Consider the following 18,800-nt stretch of genomic DNA (forward strand, 5'->3'; position numbering starts at 1 on the left):
GCGGAGTGTCTGCGTGTGGTCACTCTGGCATGTCAAGCATACATGCTTCTCCCGAGTGGACTGGTGCCGCGGGCTCGGGTATCCTTGTGGTTCCCGTGAGGCGGGGCCCAGAGAGCGTTCTTTAGGGGCTCTCTGGGGACATTCATGGGTCCCCCAGCCCCTCCTTACTTGTGAGGGAATGTGTCTGTGACCCTCAGGAAGTCCTTGTTCTAGCGAGAGCCAAGCTGCTGTCAGACAGGGACGCTTACGGTAGATTAGCCAGCGCCCGAGGTGGAGCCCTGGAAACCCCAGGGTAGCCCTCCTGGGGGGACACCAGTCCCACGGGCCCTCTGCCTGGGCAGCTTCTTCTGGGAAGTGCTTATGGGTGGCTGGGGATTCCAGCCAGGGTGAGGCCAGGCCCGGCAGCTAAGGGGTCCTGCAGTGGCCAGGTGCCTTCTCTACGCCCTGATGGCGGTGAGGCTCCTGCTGCCCCTGCCCTGAGCCTCCTCATGGGCAGCCAGCACAGCGCTGGGCTCAGTCTTCCCAGGAGCAGTGACGCCTCAGGGGCAAGAGCCCTGATGTCCCGCGGGGTAAGAAAGCATGGCGGAGCCCAAATAACTAATCCACATGGTGGAATAAGACGCAGATGTTGGTATTGATGCTCACGGCAGGGCCGCTTCACGTTGCCAGGAGTTCTGGGCTGTGTCAGCCCAGAGACCTCAAAGCAGGACTGCAGAGACCCCCAGGCTCCTTTTTGAGTCCTGAAGTCGTCCATAGCATCTGGGGCGAGTGTGGCTGAGCTGTCCTCCCTGGAGCAGCTGGGGCCCTACAAGCTAGGGCCATGGTGGGAGCTGGTCCTCTGTGTGATTCCTGAAAGAGCCCTTTCAAGTAAGGACTTTGCCTGGATCAGAGTCACCAGCCACACTGCACTCTAGGTCAGGGGGGTTTACATGCCAGACAGAGCAAGGACAGAGATGCCGACCAGGGCAAGTGCAGGCTGACTCAGATACCAAGAGGGAGATGCCACATGCACAGAGTCAGGGACTTAGCGGATACATCCAGAGAGGAAGCCAGTGGCACCAGCTGAGTTGTAAGCAGATGCAGATGGTCTCTAGTGACAGTAGGCCCAGAGTGGCCCAGAGACCCAGAAGGAGCAGGCTGGGCAGAGCCACAGTGGGGCCAAAGTGGTGGGCAGTGGCCCTTGCACGGGCTGCTCGGTGTCTTGTTCTACCTGGGTAGTCACGAGTGGAACCTGCCGGCCCGATAGCACCCTTCAGCCCAGCAGACAGTGTGGCCGCTCTGTGAGCTTTCAGGTGTTCCTGGGAGAGAGAGCCGCACCTGAGGGCCAGGTGGAGGGCAGAGCTGCAAGGGCTGGAGCCCCTCCCCCCTGCACACACAGACCTTGAACTGCCGGCTGCTGCGTGTCCTCTTGACTTCACTGCCTGTCTTCCTGACAGGGATCTGTGATGCTGGTGGCCAAGACTGTGGCTTCATCTGAGCAGGCCGCCTCCCTGCTGACCCAGTGGCTCAGAGTCCAGCCCGTTTGGGGCTGCTGGACGGATTGAGAGGCTTGAGGCAGTGACCGGCCGTCAGCCCTCACAGGGCTCCTATGCCTGGTGACCGGCCCGCATGGCTGTCTTTCACTGTACATGTCCAGCATCGCTGAGATTCGAGCTCTTTGCTTTGGTCCCAGCTGGGGACAGTAGGTCCTCTGTGGGCCTGTTGCAGGGTGTCCTTGGGAGTGGGGTGGCACAGCTTCGACGCACGGGGGGGCACGGGTCAGGGCCTAGGGTAGCAGCCAAGGCTGTGGGTCAGCAGACGGCCCTACAGGCAGTCCTGCTTGGCCCCTGCCTGAGCTCTTTCGCTCTCACCCCTGCGAGGTGCTGCCCCTGGAAACTGCAGCGTGGACTTCTGCAAAGGGACAGGATTTCTTGTCATCTACCTTGGATGGGCCAACTGCAGGGACTGGGCTTTCCGACACCTGGCCATCTCTGTCTGCTGGTCACCACGACCCCAGAGCTGGTAGCCAGCCAGCCTGGGCCTCCGTGGGCTGCAGGTGTCCCCTGTCCCCTGTGCCATTGGTGCAGTTGGTGTCTAGCCAAGGACTTGCGTCTTTTTTTGATACTTTTCCCCCTTTTGCCCTTTCTTGCATCTGATCCTGGCTCCACCAGTGACTCACTGTGGGACCCTGAGCAAGTCACATTCTCTCTCCAGACTCAGCATCTGTGAACTGGGGACAAGAGTAGCACCTGATTCTCGAGGGGGTTGTAAGGGCTGGTGGAGTGGGAACTGAGCCCAGAGCACCGTGTGGCCGGCCGTTGTAAGAGACAGATGCCGCAGCCATCATCATTAGCGGTGCCCCTGCCCCTGCCAAGGCCACCCAGAAGCCTGCAGGGGCTGAAGGATGAGACTCTGGCCCCGATGAGGTTTCTGCTCGGCAGAGGTGGGGCTGGAGTAGCCCACTTTGGTGGTCTTACTCAGCAAAGGGCCCGGAATGCGCAGGGTTTCCCATGCATCCTGGGCTGTGGAGCCCCACGTGTGACGTGTGAATAGGGGAGGTGCCTGGGCCCACGAGGCTGGGGGTGGATTGAGGCCTTTGGCAGCCTGTGCAGGGAGGGTTGAGTCTGGACCACCAGCCACCCCTCGGGCTGGAAGGCTCTGAGGGCCTTGTGCTGGCTCTGCCCCTGGTGGAGCCAAGAGAGGCAAGAGTACCAGTGACCACAGGAGGGGGTGTCTCCAGCCCCAGACCTGACTTCTGGGTTCCTGTTTGTTAGGCCGAGTGGCAGCTGCCTGGCTGGGGCTGACCACCGCGAGGAGTAGCCTGGGCTCTGTTCCCGGGAGGCCCCGAAGCTCCCCCTGGCTCTGCGCCAGTGCCTGCCTGAGTTCCTCTGCAGACAGCCCTTCTTCTGGCTGGTGGCTTTCCTCCTGAGGACAGGTGGCCGCATGTCTGGCCCCTCTAGCCGCAGCTCTGCTCATGCGGGAGCAGAGGCCACCTCCCAAGAGAGGCTGGTGCGGGGCTGCCTGACTCCTGCCTCTCCGTCCGTCCGTCCTGCCCATTTGTATGAGGCCCTTCTCTCCCCAGCGTGGCCTTGCCTTGCTGGCCGGCCGCCCACCGGCCGGAGGAAGCCTTTCTGCCGGCTCTTGCTGGTGCCTGGCATTTCCACGCCCTGCACTCCTTGGCCTCCGGCCCCTGCCCGGTGCTCAGGAGTGGCCTTGCACCCGGCTCCCAGCGTCCTCCTGACAGGCTGGTGCAGTCCCATCTGCAGGCCTGGGGGGCGCCATGGGGGGCGGGGGCGCTGAACTTTGCTCCCAGGTGCTCCCCACCGATGTTTTTCTGCATCTACCGCCCTGAAGGGTCTGGAGGGCTCCTGCAGCCCCTGCTCCCTCCCTTCTCCCTGTGCCCACTCCGCCATCCCTCCATTGCTGTGTCCATCTGCGGCTTCCCCAGAAGGAGGTGGGCTGGGCGCCGGCAGGGCCGAGCTCACCGCCCGTCTCCCGCAGCAGGCAGCAGAACTCGGCCAAGGCGCGCTCGGTGTGGGAGCAGCGGGCCAGCCAGCTGCGGCTGCAGAACCTGCGGGCCAGCTGCGAGGCGCTGTATAGCGAGATGGACCCCGAGGAGCGGCTGCGCTACGCCACCACGCGCCACCTGCGGCCCGACATGAAGACGCACCTGGACCGGCCGCTGGTGGTGGAGCCGGGCCGGGAGGGCCCGCGGGGTCCCCCGGGCAAAGCCCGGCCCGAGGGCGCAGAGGCCACCGAGGGCGCGGACCCACCGCGCAGGCACCACCGGCACCGCGACAAGGACAAGACCCCGGCCACGGCCCCTGCGCCAGGGGACCAGGACAGAGCGGATGCCCCGAGGGCGGAGAGCGGGGAGCCTGGCGGCCGGGAGGAGCGGGTGCGGCCGCACCGCAGCCACAGCAAGGAGGCCGCGGGCCCGCAGGAGGCGCGGGGTGAGCGCGCCCGAGGCCCCGGCCCCGAGGGCGGCCGGCGCCACCACCGGCGCGGCTCCCCAGAGGAGGCGGGCGAGCGGGAGCCCCGGCGCCACCGCGCGCACCGGCACGCGTCCGACCAGGGCAAGGACGGCGCTGCGTCGGGGGCCAAGAGCGAGCGGCGTGCGCGGCACCGCGGCGGCCCCAGGGCCGGCCCCAGGGAGCCGGAGAGCGGAGAGGAGCCGGCGCGGCGGCACCGCACCCGGCACAAGGCACTGCCCGCGCACGAGGCTGCGGAGAAGGAGGCTGCCGAGAAGGAGGCTGCCGAGAAGGAGGCCGAAGTCCCCGAAGTGGACAAGGAGAAGGAGGTCCGGAACCACCAGCCCAAGTGAGCAAGCGGTCAGAGGTGGGCCTGGTGACTGCAGAGACCTGGGGGGCAGGCCCCTCAAATGCGAATGGCGGGGGCGAGGTGTTGGCCCGGGGTGATACTGAGCCCCATTCCCTGGCTGGTGGGAGAGGGTCCGCAGGGCGAGGGGTGCAGACCTGGCCAGGGTGGCCCTGCCGGGCAGACCTGTAACATGCTGGAAGCTGCTTGGCAGGGAGTGTGCGCTCAGTGTCAGCCTTTATGTGAAGGCCCCGCGCCCAGGAGGGAGGGAGGGCTGGGGACATTGTTGAGACTGGTTTGGGACACACTGACCTCAGAACAAAGTGGCCCAGCAAGAAGAGAAACTTGGGGAATGCTGTGGAAGGAGAGGCAGGAGAGCCCGAGGGAATCCTGAGGCCGTGTAGACGGGAGGGGCCCAGCTGTGTGGCCAGCACAGAGCCCTTCCCACTCCAGCTGGCCCAGCCTGCGCCCGGCCCTGCAGGGCCTGACTCTGACTGTGAAGGCCTGGGGTGAGAGCAGCCGGGATGGAGGCCAGGACGGCGGTCTCCAGCTGGCGACTGGCCACAGACTCACCGGGACACTTGAAGCCAGAGTCCACAGCTCAGATCGGCCCCCTGCCGCTGTCTGTATATGCAGAGCTCTGGGCCGTGCCTTTGGCCCGGTGGGGCACTGGGTGGGGTCGCTTAGGGAAACATCTTGCTCCAGGTTTCTTCAGTCTGCAAACAATTCTGATCTACATACATATTGTGATGCCAACTGTGCCGGGCTTTGTGCCGGGGCAGACAGATGTCAGCTCCACCCCCACCCCAGACACAGGTGTACAGAGGGTGATAAAAACTGTACAAAATGGCAGAGTAGCAGAGGAGGGTAGTCAGAAATGTACTTGGTCTGGGTAGAGGTTTAAGGAGCTGGGTTTTGCAGACTGAATAGGAGTTTGGGGCTGTGCTAGACTCTGATGTGCATTCTTGGATGCAGGGAGCTGCACTGTGACCTGGAGGCTGGTGGGATGATGGGTGTGGGCCCTGTGCACACACTGCCCAGCACCTGTCTCCAGAAGGTGGAGGAACAACCAGAGGACGCAGACAATCAGCGGAACGTCACTCGGATGGGCAGTCAACCGTCAGACCCAAGCACTGCTGTGCACATCCCAGTGACGCTGACAGGCCCCCCTGGGGAGACCACAGTGGTACCCAGTGAGTATCTCCCTGTACCAGTAGGGCAGGGCCCACCTTGTGCAGGTCCAGCTACCCCCTTCCTGCTCCATGGCAGACACTTGGGGACTCAGAGTGCCTCTGTGAGTTGTTCTCCAGCTGGAGAGAGGGTCCTTACTGTCAGCGTTTGTCCCCTGGTATCCCTTTGATTTCTGGTGCAGACCTGGCCAGGGGTGGCAGCAGTCCTGCCTTGCATGGTTGACCTGTAACGTGCTTGAAGTGCTGCTGAGTAACTGAGGTGAAGCGCCGTTCTCCTGCCTCCAGAGAGACTTGCAAGTTGGCAGCTCAGTGCCAGGCCCTGTTTCGAGGGCTCGGAACGTGGGAGGAGGGAGCCGGTCCTGTCGGACGGACCACAGAGTGGCAGCAGCTCTTCATAGTGGCACAAAAGCTGCTAAGGACTAGGGCCACAGCCTCGATTGGGGTGAGGAGGAGGAGGAGGAGGTTCGCAGGAACGGTCTTCCCCTCCGTTCCCGTGCCCACACGGCCCCTGCGCTGCAGGCTCTCCCAGGCCTTCTCCCGCGTGCTCTCACACACGGTCACTAGGTCCCGAGCGGGCAGCTACCCCGTGCCTGCCTGCGTGCGGGCACCGAGGGCACGAGCGAACAAGACGTCCTTTCTGTCTTCAAGCCAGTCTAGTCGGGAGGGACCTGCCGATGACAAACACAGCCCCTTGCACGGTGGGGGCCGTGCACGGCATTTCACGAGCAACCAAGAGGAGCTGTGCCCACTAAGCACAGAGGAGGCATTCCAAGGGGCGGAGAGGGGCCGTAGAAACAGGGCTCACGTGGCATTCCAGGGGAAGGATCCCGGTCCCAGGCGGACCAGGTGAACTCGCTCGGGTACCACAACGGGCATCCACGCAGAGTCAGGTGCGTGTGCCTGCCCGCCCGCTCAGGGGCTCTCACCTGGGGCCCGTGGACCAGTGTATGATCCCAGGTGTAGCCGTGGAGGGCGGCAGGCTTCCGCCTCCCCTTTCTCTTTGCTTCCTTGGAAGAAAGCTGTTCCTGGTCCATTCTCTTGTTCACTTCCTGTGGGCACAAGTGAGTCTGTCTTCCCTGCCACCTCCTCTGATTGTCTCTGCATTAGCGGAAGGACCAGCCTAGGGTCCCCACCCGGCTTTTATCTGTAGGAATCTAGATGTGCCCCCCCCCCCCGCCCCCGTCCTCCACGACTGCTGGCAACCCCTGACCTTTCCCTGTCTCCATAGTTCTGCCTGTTCCAGAGTGTCACAGGGTTGGAATCAGCTAGTGTGCAGCCTTTTCAGACTGGCCTCTTTCCCTCACAATATGCATTTAAGTTTCCTCCGTGTCTGTCTGTGGCTTGATAGCTCATTTTTCTCTGGCACTGAGTTAATTCTCCGTCGTCCGGATGTACCACAGCTTGTTTACTGGCTCACCCGTGGAAGCACATCTGGTTGCTTCCAGTTTCCAGCAATTATGAGTAAAGCTGCTATAAACATGCATGTTCAGGTTTATATGTGGACGTAAATTTTCAGCTCATTTGGGTAAATGCCTACGAGCATGATTTTGGATTGTATGGTAAGGTGATATTTACGTTTATAAGAAACTGCCATACTGACTTCTGACGTGGCTGTGCCATTCTGTGTCCCCACCAGTGAGGAGTAAAAGTCCCTGTTGCTCCACATCCTCACCAGCATTTGGTGTCGGTGTTTTGGGTTTTAGCCATTCTGATTAAGCTTGCAGTGGTATCTTGAAATTACCTAATGACATATGTGCACCTTTTAATATGCTTACTACCTGTATGATCTTCTTTGGTGAAGTTCCTGTTCAGATCCTCAGATTTGGGTTGTTTATTTTCTAATTGTTGAGTCTTGAGAGTTCTTTGTATATTGTGGATACACGTCTTTTATCAGATATGTGTTTTGCAAGGATTTTTTCCCAGTTTGTAGCTTGGCTTTTCATTCTCTTAATGTTTGGTGTTTTTGGTTATTCCTGTTGTGTGTGGGCGTTAGTCTGGACTGTGTTATTACTTCTGCTAGAAGCAGAAATCTAGGTATTGATTTTTATATGATAATTATGTATCCTGCTAATTTTCTGAATTTTCCCGTTGTTTGTTAGTTTTAGGGTTGATTCTCTTTGTTTTCTCCCAGTCATTATCAAAAATTCTTCAAATATAGTTCTAACTCTTCCTTTCTGAGTCTTAGGCCTCTCGTGATCTTTTTCTTGGTCTGATTTCACTGGATGATACACTGTCAGATAACCGTGGAGCTGGTGGGTGCATTCACACAGTTTCAGCCTACACCACGTAAGAGTCTGGTTTGGGGCCCGAGGGGTGTGTATCTGTATGTAAAATTATGTTATTGCATTCATTAATTCCTATTTCAGTAAGTGTTTTTATCCAGAATAGATGTTGAGTTTTGTTGAAGGCCCTGTCAGCATCCATAGAGATCATGTATTTTTCCTCCTAAAATATGGAGATTTATAGTAATGAATTTCCCGGTATGAAACTATCTTTGCAATCTTAGAATAAACCCAGTCGGTGATTGTAGTGTGTTTTTTTTTTTTTGTTTTTTTTTGAGACAGAGTCTCGCTTTGTTGCCCGGGCTAGAGTGAGTGCCGTGGCGTCAGCCTAGCTCACAGCAACCTCAAACTCCTGGGCTTAAGCGATCCTCCTGCCTCAGCCTCCCGAGTAGCTGGGACTACAGGCATGTGCCACCATGCCCGGCTAATTTTTTCTATATGTATTTTAGTTGGCCAGATAATTTCTTTCTATTTTTAGTAGAGACGGGGTCTCGCTCTTGCTCAGGCTGGTCTCGAACTCCTGACCTTGAGCGATCCACCCGCCTCGGCCTCCCAGAGTGCTAGGATTATAGGCATGAGCCACCGCGCCCGGCCTGTAGTTATTTTTTAATGTGCTGTTGGATTCTGTTTAATGTTTTACGTAGGATTTTTGGGTTGATATTTTTAAGTGTGATGTGTTCTGTAACTTTTCTTTTTTTTTTTGAGACAGAGTCTCACTCTGTTGTCCGGGCTAGAGTGACTCACTCTGCTGTCAGCCTAGCTCACAGCAACCTCAAACTCCTGGGCTCAAGCAATCCCCCTGCCTCAGCCTCCCGAGTAGCTGGGACTACAGGCATGCGCCACCATGCCCGGCTAATTTTTTCTGTATATTTTTAGTTGTCCAGCTAATTTATTTCTATTTTTTTTAGTAGAGATGGGGTCTCGCTCTTGCTCAGGCTGGTCTCGAACTCCTGAGCTCAAACGATCTGCCCACCTCTGCCTCCCAGAGTGCTAAGATTACAGGCATGAGCCACCGCGCCCGGCCTGTAACTTTCTTGTATTGCATTCAAGCATCATAAGGCTTAGAAATCAATGCCATGTAGTTATTTTCTCTTGCCTGGCTTCACTGCCCCGTTCCTGAAAATCAAATGTCCTGAATAGAAGTCCTGTCTCCCATTATTTTAAATGATAAAAAATTATAATGTGTTACATGTCAACTAAAAATCCCCAACCTAAAATATAACTAAAGCGCTGTTAAACAGCAAAAAGTAACAAACTATCATAGTAGGGCATAAAATGTTTAGCATATTTTTCCTAATCCCTAGTTAAAATAGCTGTTAATAAGCAGTTGCTTGGACACCTCCTTCATTGAAACTCGTTGTGCTTTTCAAAAACATCCACACATGATTCTGACAACCTACCAGCTAAATTTGGAGTCTTGCCTCAGAGTTTTCCCCACATTGTTTTGTTAAAAACGTTATATTGAGTTTTGAGGATGTATGTTTTCCCCACATAAACATTAGCCAAGAAACCCAACATTGTAATGAGATTTATATAGGTGTTGAGATTTATATGTGTGATGAGAGAGAAATGTTTTCCTGAAGTGTGGGCGTCACAAAGCTTGGAGGCCCTCTGCTGGGGACGTGCGTGTCACTGGCTCATGGAAAGAATTAGGATGTTTCTTCCTGTGCCCTGGAGCAGTTCAAGTAGCATCGGAATTATCTGGTCTTTAGCTATTTGGTAGAGTTCCCTCGTGCAATCATTGGTGTTTGTCTTCTTTTGCGGGGTGGCTGTTTGATAATGTCTGTATTTCTGTGTGGATGTTCTGTTTAAACATTGTTGTCTCCTGAGATGAGTTTGGTGAATTACATTTTTCTTAGAAATTATTGGTTTGATCTAGGTTTTCCAGTTTATTTGCATAGAGGTATGAATGGCTTAAGTATTTTTTTAAATTTCCCTCTGTTTCAGTGTGTTTTCCCCTGGTCATTTATAAAAATGCATACTTTTGTGTTTTCCCTTGTCTTTTAAATTAACTAGTGGTTTATATATTTTTTGAATTTTCATAAAAAGAAAAGCAGCATTTTAATTTGTTAGTCCTACTGTGGTCTTGTTTCTAAAATCATAACTTTCCCTTTTTTACTATTATGTCCCTCCTGCTTTCTTTTGTTTTACTTTGTTCCTTTTCTAGCTTCTTGAGTTGGATATGTTACTTATTTTGCTCTTTAATTTTATTATATGATTCTTTGAGGCTGTGAATTTTCCTCTGATTATTAATTTCATTGTATCCTATAGATTCTGATATTTGATATCTTCACTTTCATCAAATTTTGAAAGAAAGAAGTGTTAAAAGTAATTTGGCACGTATTTGCTCCAGGTTTGTTTGTAGATGCTTTGAGATTTTGTATGTAGATGACCAGGTCATCTGCAAATGAACAGTTTTAGTTTTTTCCTTTCTGATGCACGTGCTTTTCCTCTCCGGTCTTCCTGTATTGCGTCCGGCTCTGTGTCTAGCAGCTCTGGCGAGAACTCATGTCCTTCCTGGCGGGAGAGCTCAGTTAGCTGTGAGTCTCTTCGTTTTGTTTTTGTGGATGTTCTTTATCAACTTGAGGAAGTTCCTCTTTGTTCCTGCTTTCTTGAGCTTTTATCATGAATGGATGTTGAATTTTCTCAAGTGATTTCCTACGTTTGATATGATCATGGGGTTTTTCTGTTAATATGGTAGTTTACATTGATTGGTTTTCAAATATGAAACCAGCCTGAACCCTGGGATGATCCCTGCTGGTTACAGTGTGTAATTATTCCTATTTATTGCTGAATTGTATTTGCTAATGTTTTGTTAAGGAGTTTTGCCTCTGTATTCGTGGGGGATATTTGTAATTTTCTTTTTTGTGCTGTCTTTGTCTGGTTTGGGTTTCAGAGTACTACTGGATTCATAAAATGTTCTGAATTGAATGGAATTGTTCCTTCTGTCTTTTGGAGGACATGCTGTTGAACTGATATTAATTCTTCTTTAAATGTTTGGTAGAATTTGCCAATGAAACATTTCTTTTTGGAAGTTTTAAATTATAAATTCAGTTTCCTTAATAGGAATTCCTAAAACTTACAGGGCTGTGTTATCTATTTCACACTGGGTGAGTTGCAATAGTTTGTGCTTTTTGAGAAATTTGATTTGTCTAATTTATGTGTGTGCAGTTGTTTGTAATAGTTCCTCGTTATCCTTTTGCTGTCTGCGTGGTCTGTACTGACAGCCCCTGTCTCATTTCTGATTCTGGTAACTTGTCCTGTCTCTTTTTTCCTTGTCAGACTTGCCAGAAGTTTGTTAATTTGATTGATCTTTTCAAAGAACCGGATTCTTGTTGCATTGATTTTTCTCTATTGTTTTTCTGTTTTCTATTTCTTTTGATTTCTGCTGTTGATTATTTTCTTCTTTCTGTTTGCTTTGGGCTTATTTGGTCTTTTTTAGTTTCTTCGGTGGGAGCTTAGGTCACTGATTTGAGCCTTTTTTTCTTTCCTGCTGTAAACATTTAGTTCTGCAAATCTCCCTCTTGGCGTCACTTCAGCTGCGTCCCACAGGTTTCCGTGTCATATATTTTCACTTTTGTTCAGTTCCATTCAAAAAATTTCCCTTGAGACTTCCTTTTTGAGTCATGGATTATTTAGAAGTATGCTGTTTAGTTTCTAAGCACTTGGAGATTTTCCTGTTATCTTTCTGTTACTGACGTCTAGTCTGATTATTACTTTGTGGTCAGTGAACACATTCTGTATTATTTTATTTCTTTTAAGTGTGTTAAGGTTTGTTGCTTGGCCCTGGCTGTGGCGTTTCTTGATACACCCTCTGTGGGCCTTGCAGAGAGTGTGTGTCTGCTCTTGGGTGTGGTGTCCTGTGTCAGTTCCGTCCTGTTGGTTGATCGCGTCAGCGAGCGTCTCCGTGTGCTCGTTTCTGTCTAGGTCTATTCATTGTTGAGAAAGGGGGGCTCAGGTTTCCAGCTATAAATGTAGATTTATCTCTTTCTCTTTTCAAAACTATAAGTTTTTGTTTCATGTATTGCTAGTTCTGTTGTTGGGTGCGTATGTCTTCTTGGTGGATTGGCTCTTGTGTGGTTGTGTAATGTCCTTCTCTGTACCTGGTAATTTTCTTTGATCTGAAGTCTACTTTATCTCATATAAATATTCCTTCAATTAATATTTGCATGGTATATCTCTTTTTACCCTTTTACTTTCCACCTAGCTACATAGTTATATTTGAAGTGAGTTTCTTATAGATAGCATATAGTTGGGCCGTGCTTTTAATCCACTTTGTCAATTCTGTCTTTTATTTCATATATTTTGACCATTTATATATTGTTTGTTTGTTTGTTTATTCATTGTAGTAATGGGGTTTCACTGTGTTACCCAGGGTGGCATGCAGTGGTGTGATCATAGCTCACTGCAGCTTCAGACTCCTAGGCTGAGGCGATCCTCCCACCTCAGCCTCCCGAAGAGCTGGGACTACAGGTGTGCACCACCACACCCAGCTAATATTTTTTCTTTTTTTTTTTCTCTTCTTTTTTAGAGGTGGGGTCTTGCTATGTTACCCAGGCTTGTCAGCCTCCCAAGTAGCTGAGATTATAGGCACAAGCCACCATGCTCAGCTATCGTTTACATTTAATGTAATTATTGATATATTAGAGCTTAAGTCTGTTATTTTATTTTTTGTTTTCTATGTTTTTCATTTCTCTGGTTTCTTTTACCTCTCTTCCTGTGGATTATTCCAACATATCTTAGAATTCCATTTTGATTTATCTGTAGTATGATTCAGTATATCTCTCTTACAGGTTTTTAGTCATTGCCCTAGGTATTACATCATATTAATGTATACGTAACTTACCCCTGTGTGTTGGTGTTGTCATTTAGCCAGTGCACGTGAAGTATAGAAACTTCACCTGTCTCTACACCTCTTCTCCCCCCCGCCCCGTGTGTAATATAATTGTCTTAAGTTTTTCCTCTACATACTTTGAGAACCTCTTCCAGAGTGTGTTATAATTTGTGCTTCAACTGTCAAACGTAATTTAGAAAACTCAGGAGGAGAAGAAAAGTATGTAGTATATACTCGTATTTTTACTCCTGTTATTCTTTCTTCCTTTCTGATATTCTAATATTTCTTCTTTCATAATTCACTTTCTGTTTGGAAGACTTTCTTTAGACATTCTTTTAGGGTAGGTCTGCAGGTGACAGATTTTCTTAGTTTTCCTTCATCTGAGAACATCTTGATTTTCCCGTCATTCCTGAAGGATATTTTCTCTGGGTATAGAATTTTGGGTTGACAGTTCTTTTTTTTTCAGCACTTGAAAAAACGTGTGCCTCTCCCTTCTGACCTCCATGGTTTCTGATGAGAAATCTACTGTCATTCGAATTGTTTTCTTCCTATAGGTAAGATGTTGTTTCTCTCTTGCTGCTTTCAAGATTTTTTTTGTCTTTATATTTTGGAATTTTTGATTATGATGTGTTTTGGCGTGAGTTTCTTCAAGTTTATCCTGTTTGGGGCTCACTCAGCTTCTTGAATCTGTAGGTTTATGTCTTTTGCCAAATTTGGAAAGTGTTCATCCTTTATTTCTTTGAATACTTCTTTGGCTTTTTCCCTCTTTTTTTTTCCAGGACTCTGATGACGTGAATGTTAGATCTTTTGTTACAGAAAAGATGAACATAGGCCTCTGAGCGCTATTCACTTTTTGCAGTCTGTTTCTCCCTGTTGTTCATACTGGATATTTTCTATTGTTCTATCTTCCAGTTCACTGTTCTTTCCTCTGTGCCCTCCATTCTGCTGTTGAGCCCATCTATTAAGTTTTTAATTTCAGTCATTTTTCATTTCTAAAGGTTCCATTTGGTTCTTTATGTATTTCTTTGCTGAGATTTTCCATTTTTCATTTGTTTCAAGTGTGTTTTTAATTATCTGTATGATGGGAGCTTTAAAAATCTTTTTCAGATCATTCTAACATTTGTATCATCTTGGTGTCTATCGATTGTCTTTCCTCATTTAAGTTGAGATTTCCCTGGTTCATGGTGTGACGAGTGACTTTCGATTGAAACCTGGGCGCTTTGGGATTATGTTACAAGCCTGTGAGTCTTATCTAAGTCCCCTGTTTTAGGGGGTCTGCTGTGCTGCCCCTGCGGCAGGGAGGGGTGGGAGTTGCCCCATTACTGACAGTTGGGGGTGGACATCCAGGTTCTTCACTTGACCCCCACTGACACCCCGTGGGAGGGGCCTCCTCATCGCTGCTGGGGTGGGGTGGGAGCTCTGACCCCCACTAGGACGCCACTCACGCCAGCCTGCCTGGGAGAGGAGGGAGTGCCCTGTTACTGTCCCCGTGTGGCTGCCGCTGACACCGTGGGGTTGACCTCGCTACCTCCAGGTAGTAGGAAGAGTCCTGGCTTTCCCCTCGGCTCGCTCTCTTGGGTAGGGGAAGAGGATGCTTCATTCCTGCTGAGTGACACTGCAGTCTAAGCTCCCCATGTGATCTTTACTGGCGCTGTGTGGGTTGGGGGTCTTGTTAGCACAGTGCAGGATTGAAAGTGCCTGCTCCCTGCTTGGCTTTCTCTGAGCCCACCCAGCAGGGGCCTTGGGGCGCCCCCTTACCCGTGGTGAGGGTGGAGGCCGGGTTCCCCACTTGGTCTCTGCTGGTGGAAGTGGAGCCGGGGCTGCAGTGTTTTCTGTGGAGCTTGGCTGTAGGGCAGCGGCTGTCGTCTGGCGGTTTGCTGGCCTGCCAGGCTTCCCCTGTCCGAGTCCTTCCCCTAGGGAGAGCCGAGTTTGTTACGGCTTTCACAGATGTGTGCCTGTTGGCATTTCTGGGTTGCTGGCTTCTCCAGCGCCGAGTCTGGGATATACGGGACGTAAAGACAAAGAAGAGAAAAACTCACTGTTGTGTCATTCTCGGGTCCAGGGTCGCTCGCCAGTCAGCTGCCTTCTTTCCACCTTTCAGAATCCCTCCATTCTGCCCTATACGTGATGTCCGCGGGTCCGCCCTACCCAGCGCTTCCCCTTCCCAGGTTTCAGCTACCCAAGGCCTGCTGGGGCCTGAAAATACTTGCTCACGCTCCGTGTTCCGGGCCATCATTCAGTGAAATACGGGTCAGTGAGCACAAGCACCGCGATGCCAGCGCGGCCCATCTGACAGCCGAGACGGCCGAGTGACCCGTGGCCTTCCGGGCAGCGTGAGCTTCCCTCACACTACTTAGAGCAGCCAGCGGCTAAAACTTGCCAGCTCTTTATTTCTGGAATTTTCCATTTATGTCATTCACCTCACTCTGTCCCATCCTGTGGGCATTTTATCATCTCACATCATCACAAGGAGGAGGATGAATACGGTACAATAAGATATTTTGACAAAGAGACCACATCCACATAATTTTTATTACAGGATGTTGTTATAATTGTTCTAATTTATTATTAATTCTTGTTGTTAATCTTATTGTGCCTGATTTATAAGTTAAAGCTTATCATAAGTATGTATGTGTAAGAAGGCATAATATCTTTAGGGTTCAGTACTATCCAAGGTTTCAGTCGTCCCCTGGGGGTGCTGGAATGTGCTCCCCAAGGCGGGGGTGGGGGCCTGTGTTCGTTGTGCTCAGTGTCCTTCCGGAAGCTGCAGTCCTGAGTCAGTTTTCTACGTTGTGTGGGATCAGGGAGTCTTTCCCCCGTTGTTGAGGACTATCCTTTCCCCATTGAATTGCTTTGGCACTTTTGTAAAGTATCAATTGATAGGTGTTATTTCAGGAAAAATTTCTGGGATAATTGTTTTAATTGTGAGTTCTGTTACGTTGTCTTATTTCTGTATTTTAGACAGACATTCCCGTTACACAGATGGTGGATCTGTGTTGCCTGTCTTCCGTGTGACTTTCTTTCTGACCCTTTTAAAAACTCATTGCACATTTTTCCCTTGGCTCATTTCATGCCTGTCTTGTTTTCCCGTCGACGCACCGTCAGTTGCGTGTGTTCTCCCTGGGACTCCTGCTCATTTCTGAGATGACCTTGTCTTTCTCTGTAATTTCATTTCTGAGGTGACTTTGTCTTTTCTTGATTTCTCTCCCACGCTCATCTCACATCCCCTAGTTGTCTATCCATTTTATTTTGAGCTTTTGACTCTGGTTTGCAGTGGTCTTTCCTATTAGCAGCTGCTTGTTTAATTATGTTTAATTCATGTTGAAAAGTTGTGTTAGTTTTGCTCTGCTTTGCAGGTTTTATTTCGTGGAATATTTGTATCAGCTGAAACGTTTTCATGCTTACTTTCCATTTTCTTCTTACAGAAGCTTTTTCAGGTAATTATAAAGTGTGTTAAATTTTCCTGGACCAGCAATTACATGTGGTTTTGGAGGGGAGGGTAACTTACTTGCTTTCTAGTTCAAGAGTATCCTTTGTTTTTTTTTTTGTTTTTTTTTTTGAGACAGGGTCTTACTCTGTTGCCCAGACAGTGCCGTGGCATCATCACAGCTCACTGCAGCCTCCAACTCCTGGCTCAAGCGATCCTCCTGCCTCAGCCTCCCGAGTGGCTGGGACTATAGATGCGTGCCACAATGCTTGGCTACTTTTTTTTTTTTTTTGTATACACGGGGTCTTTCTATGTAGCTCAGGCTGGTCTTGAACTCTTAGCCTCGAGCGATCCTCCCGCCTCAGCCTCCCAAAGTGCTGGGATTACAGGTGTGAGCCACTGTGCCCTGCCAAGAGTGCCCTCTTCTTTTAGTGCAGTGAAGTCTGGTTTCTCTGTCTGGACGGTGGGGGAGAGGTTTGCCTGGTTCCGATGGTTGGACGGTATCGTGCATCCGCAGGGCCCTTGACCTCAGCCGTCTGCGTCTTTTCACCTCAGCACCCAATGCCCCTCTCTTTTCCTCCAGACGCATGTCAAGGCTGCCACCGTGGCCCCAGGTACTGCCCAGCCCCCTTCCTCTCCAGTCCCTGGTCCAGTGCTGCGCTCCACCAGCTCTCAGAGCAGCTCTCAGCCTTTCTCGCCTTAGGGTGGGGCCCTCTCTTCCGGGGGCCACCCCCAGCCACTGTCCGTGCTCTGCCGTCACCAGGACCCTGCTGCGCTTGGCTCTGCCCCACACAGTCCCTGCCTGACTCTGAGGCCTCAGGTGTTCATTTGCACTCTTACCTGCAAACTCAAGTCTGTAGTTCTCTTATCTCCCACACGCTGCGGGGTGGACTGTGGGTGACCGTGTTATCTGACCCCACAGTTCATGGGGGACTTGTGTGTAGGTGACTCGCGACACCTGACTTCTTGTGTATCATTTTAGGTGTAAATATGCCAGTAAGCATCTCTAGTAATTAAGAATTTAACATAGTCACAGTAGCATTGTGACACTTAGCAGTGTTGGTGATGGCTCCTCAGTGTTACCCAATACCTATTCCAAGTTCAGATTTTACCAGTTGCCTCAGAAGTAATGTTTTACGAATAGTTTGTTTGAATCCCGATCCAGACAAGGTTTACGCATTTGACTTTACTTAATCTGAATGAATCTCTTTTATGCTATGGTGCTTTCTCCTTTCTTCATGCCATTTATTTGTTGAAGAAAACATATCATTTGTCCTGTAGAAGTTCCCACATACTTGATCTGGTTGACTGCATCATGGCGTCATTTAGTAAATTCCTGTCTCCTCACCGTGTCCTGTTGCAGGTAACTAGATCTAGAACGGGGCTGCCGAGCCTCGGCCCTGCTGACGTGCTGTTGCTGGCAGCGTCCCTGGCTGCACCCACTAGATGCCAGCAGCCCCCTCCAGGTGTGACAGCCAAAAGGATGTCCCTAGATGTTGCCCAGATCAGCCCTGTTTGGGAGCCGCAGATCTAGGGCCGTGGTGAGGAGGAGTCGGGTTCGTTTCTGTCGGAGCCTCACGGGTGGTGCTGTGCACTTCTGCGTTTGCGCCAGGACCTACCTGGGCCTCGCTCAGGTGGGTCGGGGGGCTCAGCCCGGCCTGCCCGCGGGGCCGTCCAGCCCTGCCTAGTGCCGGTGACGGTGGCTGCCACACAGATCTGCGATTTTGACAAGGGTCACAAAATGGAGAATTTATGACTCCATCATTCTTTCCGTGTTTATTCTTTTTTTTTTTTTTTTTTTTTTTTGAGACAGAGTCTCGCTCTGTTGCCCGGGCTAGAGTGAGTGCCGTGGCGTCAGTCTAGCTCACAGCAACCTCAAACTCCTGGGCTTAAGCAATCCTACTGCCTCAGCCTCCCGAGTAGCTGGGACTACAGGCGTGCGCCACCATGCCCGGCTAATTTTTTGTATATATATATTTTAGTTGTCCATATAATTTCTTTCTATTTTTGGTAGAGACGGGGTCTCGCTCTTGCTCAGGCTGGTCTCGAACTCCTGACCTCGAGCGATCCACCCGCCTCGGCCTCCCAGAGTGCTAGGATTACAGGCGTGAGCCACGCGCCCGGCCCGTGTTTATTCTTTTGACTTTTCAGTAAGGAAAGTCTCACCTCATCGTCTGCTTGGTTGCCCTGAAATGCAGTTTGTATTTGTATTAAGCAGGATGTTTGCTTAATTATGTCCCTTTATTTATGAGTTTTCAAAATAATGAACCAGTGCCCTGGCAACTCCAAATATGACTAGTGAGGGATTTAAGAAAATTATTATTATGAAATTAAGGATTTTGATGTGTTTGATGTGTTTCAGTCCTTTGAGGTCACTATCACTTTTGATGCCTAAATTGTCGCATCTTGGCCAGTGGGAGCCCCTTAAAGTTGGCTTTTTGTCCTTCTCACGTGCCCATGGCTGTGTCTGGCAGCTTCCTGGTTTCCGTCTACGACAGCACGTTGCAGGATCGCTCGTACGTCTCCTGCCCCAGACCTGGCATTGGCCGCTTCTCCAAGAAGCCCCGTGTGCTGGACACGGCCCTGGGTCCCCCAGGTCCCCTGTCCTTGCTTCAGTGTCCCCTTGCTCCGGAGGCTGCACCTTCAGCTTGTCCTTGGAGGGCTGCTCACGTCCCCAGCGTGGCCTTAGCCAGTGAGCGGGAGGCGAGGGCACCCGAGAGCCCGGCTGTGTGGCTGCAGGTCAGGCCGACTTTGCGGTTTGGCTGAGCGCC

General features: G+C 50.9%; 1 protein-coding gene across 2 annotated transcripts in view; it reads left to right on the top strand.

The window, feature by feature from the left end:
* CACNA1B (calcium voltage-gated channel subunit alpha1 B) overlaps window positions 1–18,800 on the top strand; it is a 187,868-nt gene that overhangs the window by 99,585 nt on the left and 69,483 nt on the right. For both annotated transcript variants that reach the window (XM_069477199.1, XM_069477200.1), the window contains exons 19-20: window positions 3,481–4,299; window positions 5,272–5,489. In XM_069477199.1, coding sequence (XP_069333300.1) covers window positions 3,481–4,299; window positions 5,272–5,489 — 1,037 coding nt within the window. The remainder of the gene's footprint in view (window positions 1–3,480; window positions 4,300–5,271; window positions 5,490–18,800) is intronic.

Source organism: Eulemur rufifrons, chromosome 7 (genome assembly GCF_041146395.1).
Source record: "Eulemur rufifrons isolate Redbay chromosome 7, OSU_ERuf_1, whole genome shotgun sequence".
In the NCBI taxonomy this organism is placed as follows: Eukaryota; Metazoa; Chordata; class Mammalia; order Primates; family Lemuridae; genus Eulemur; species Eulemur rufifrons.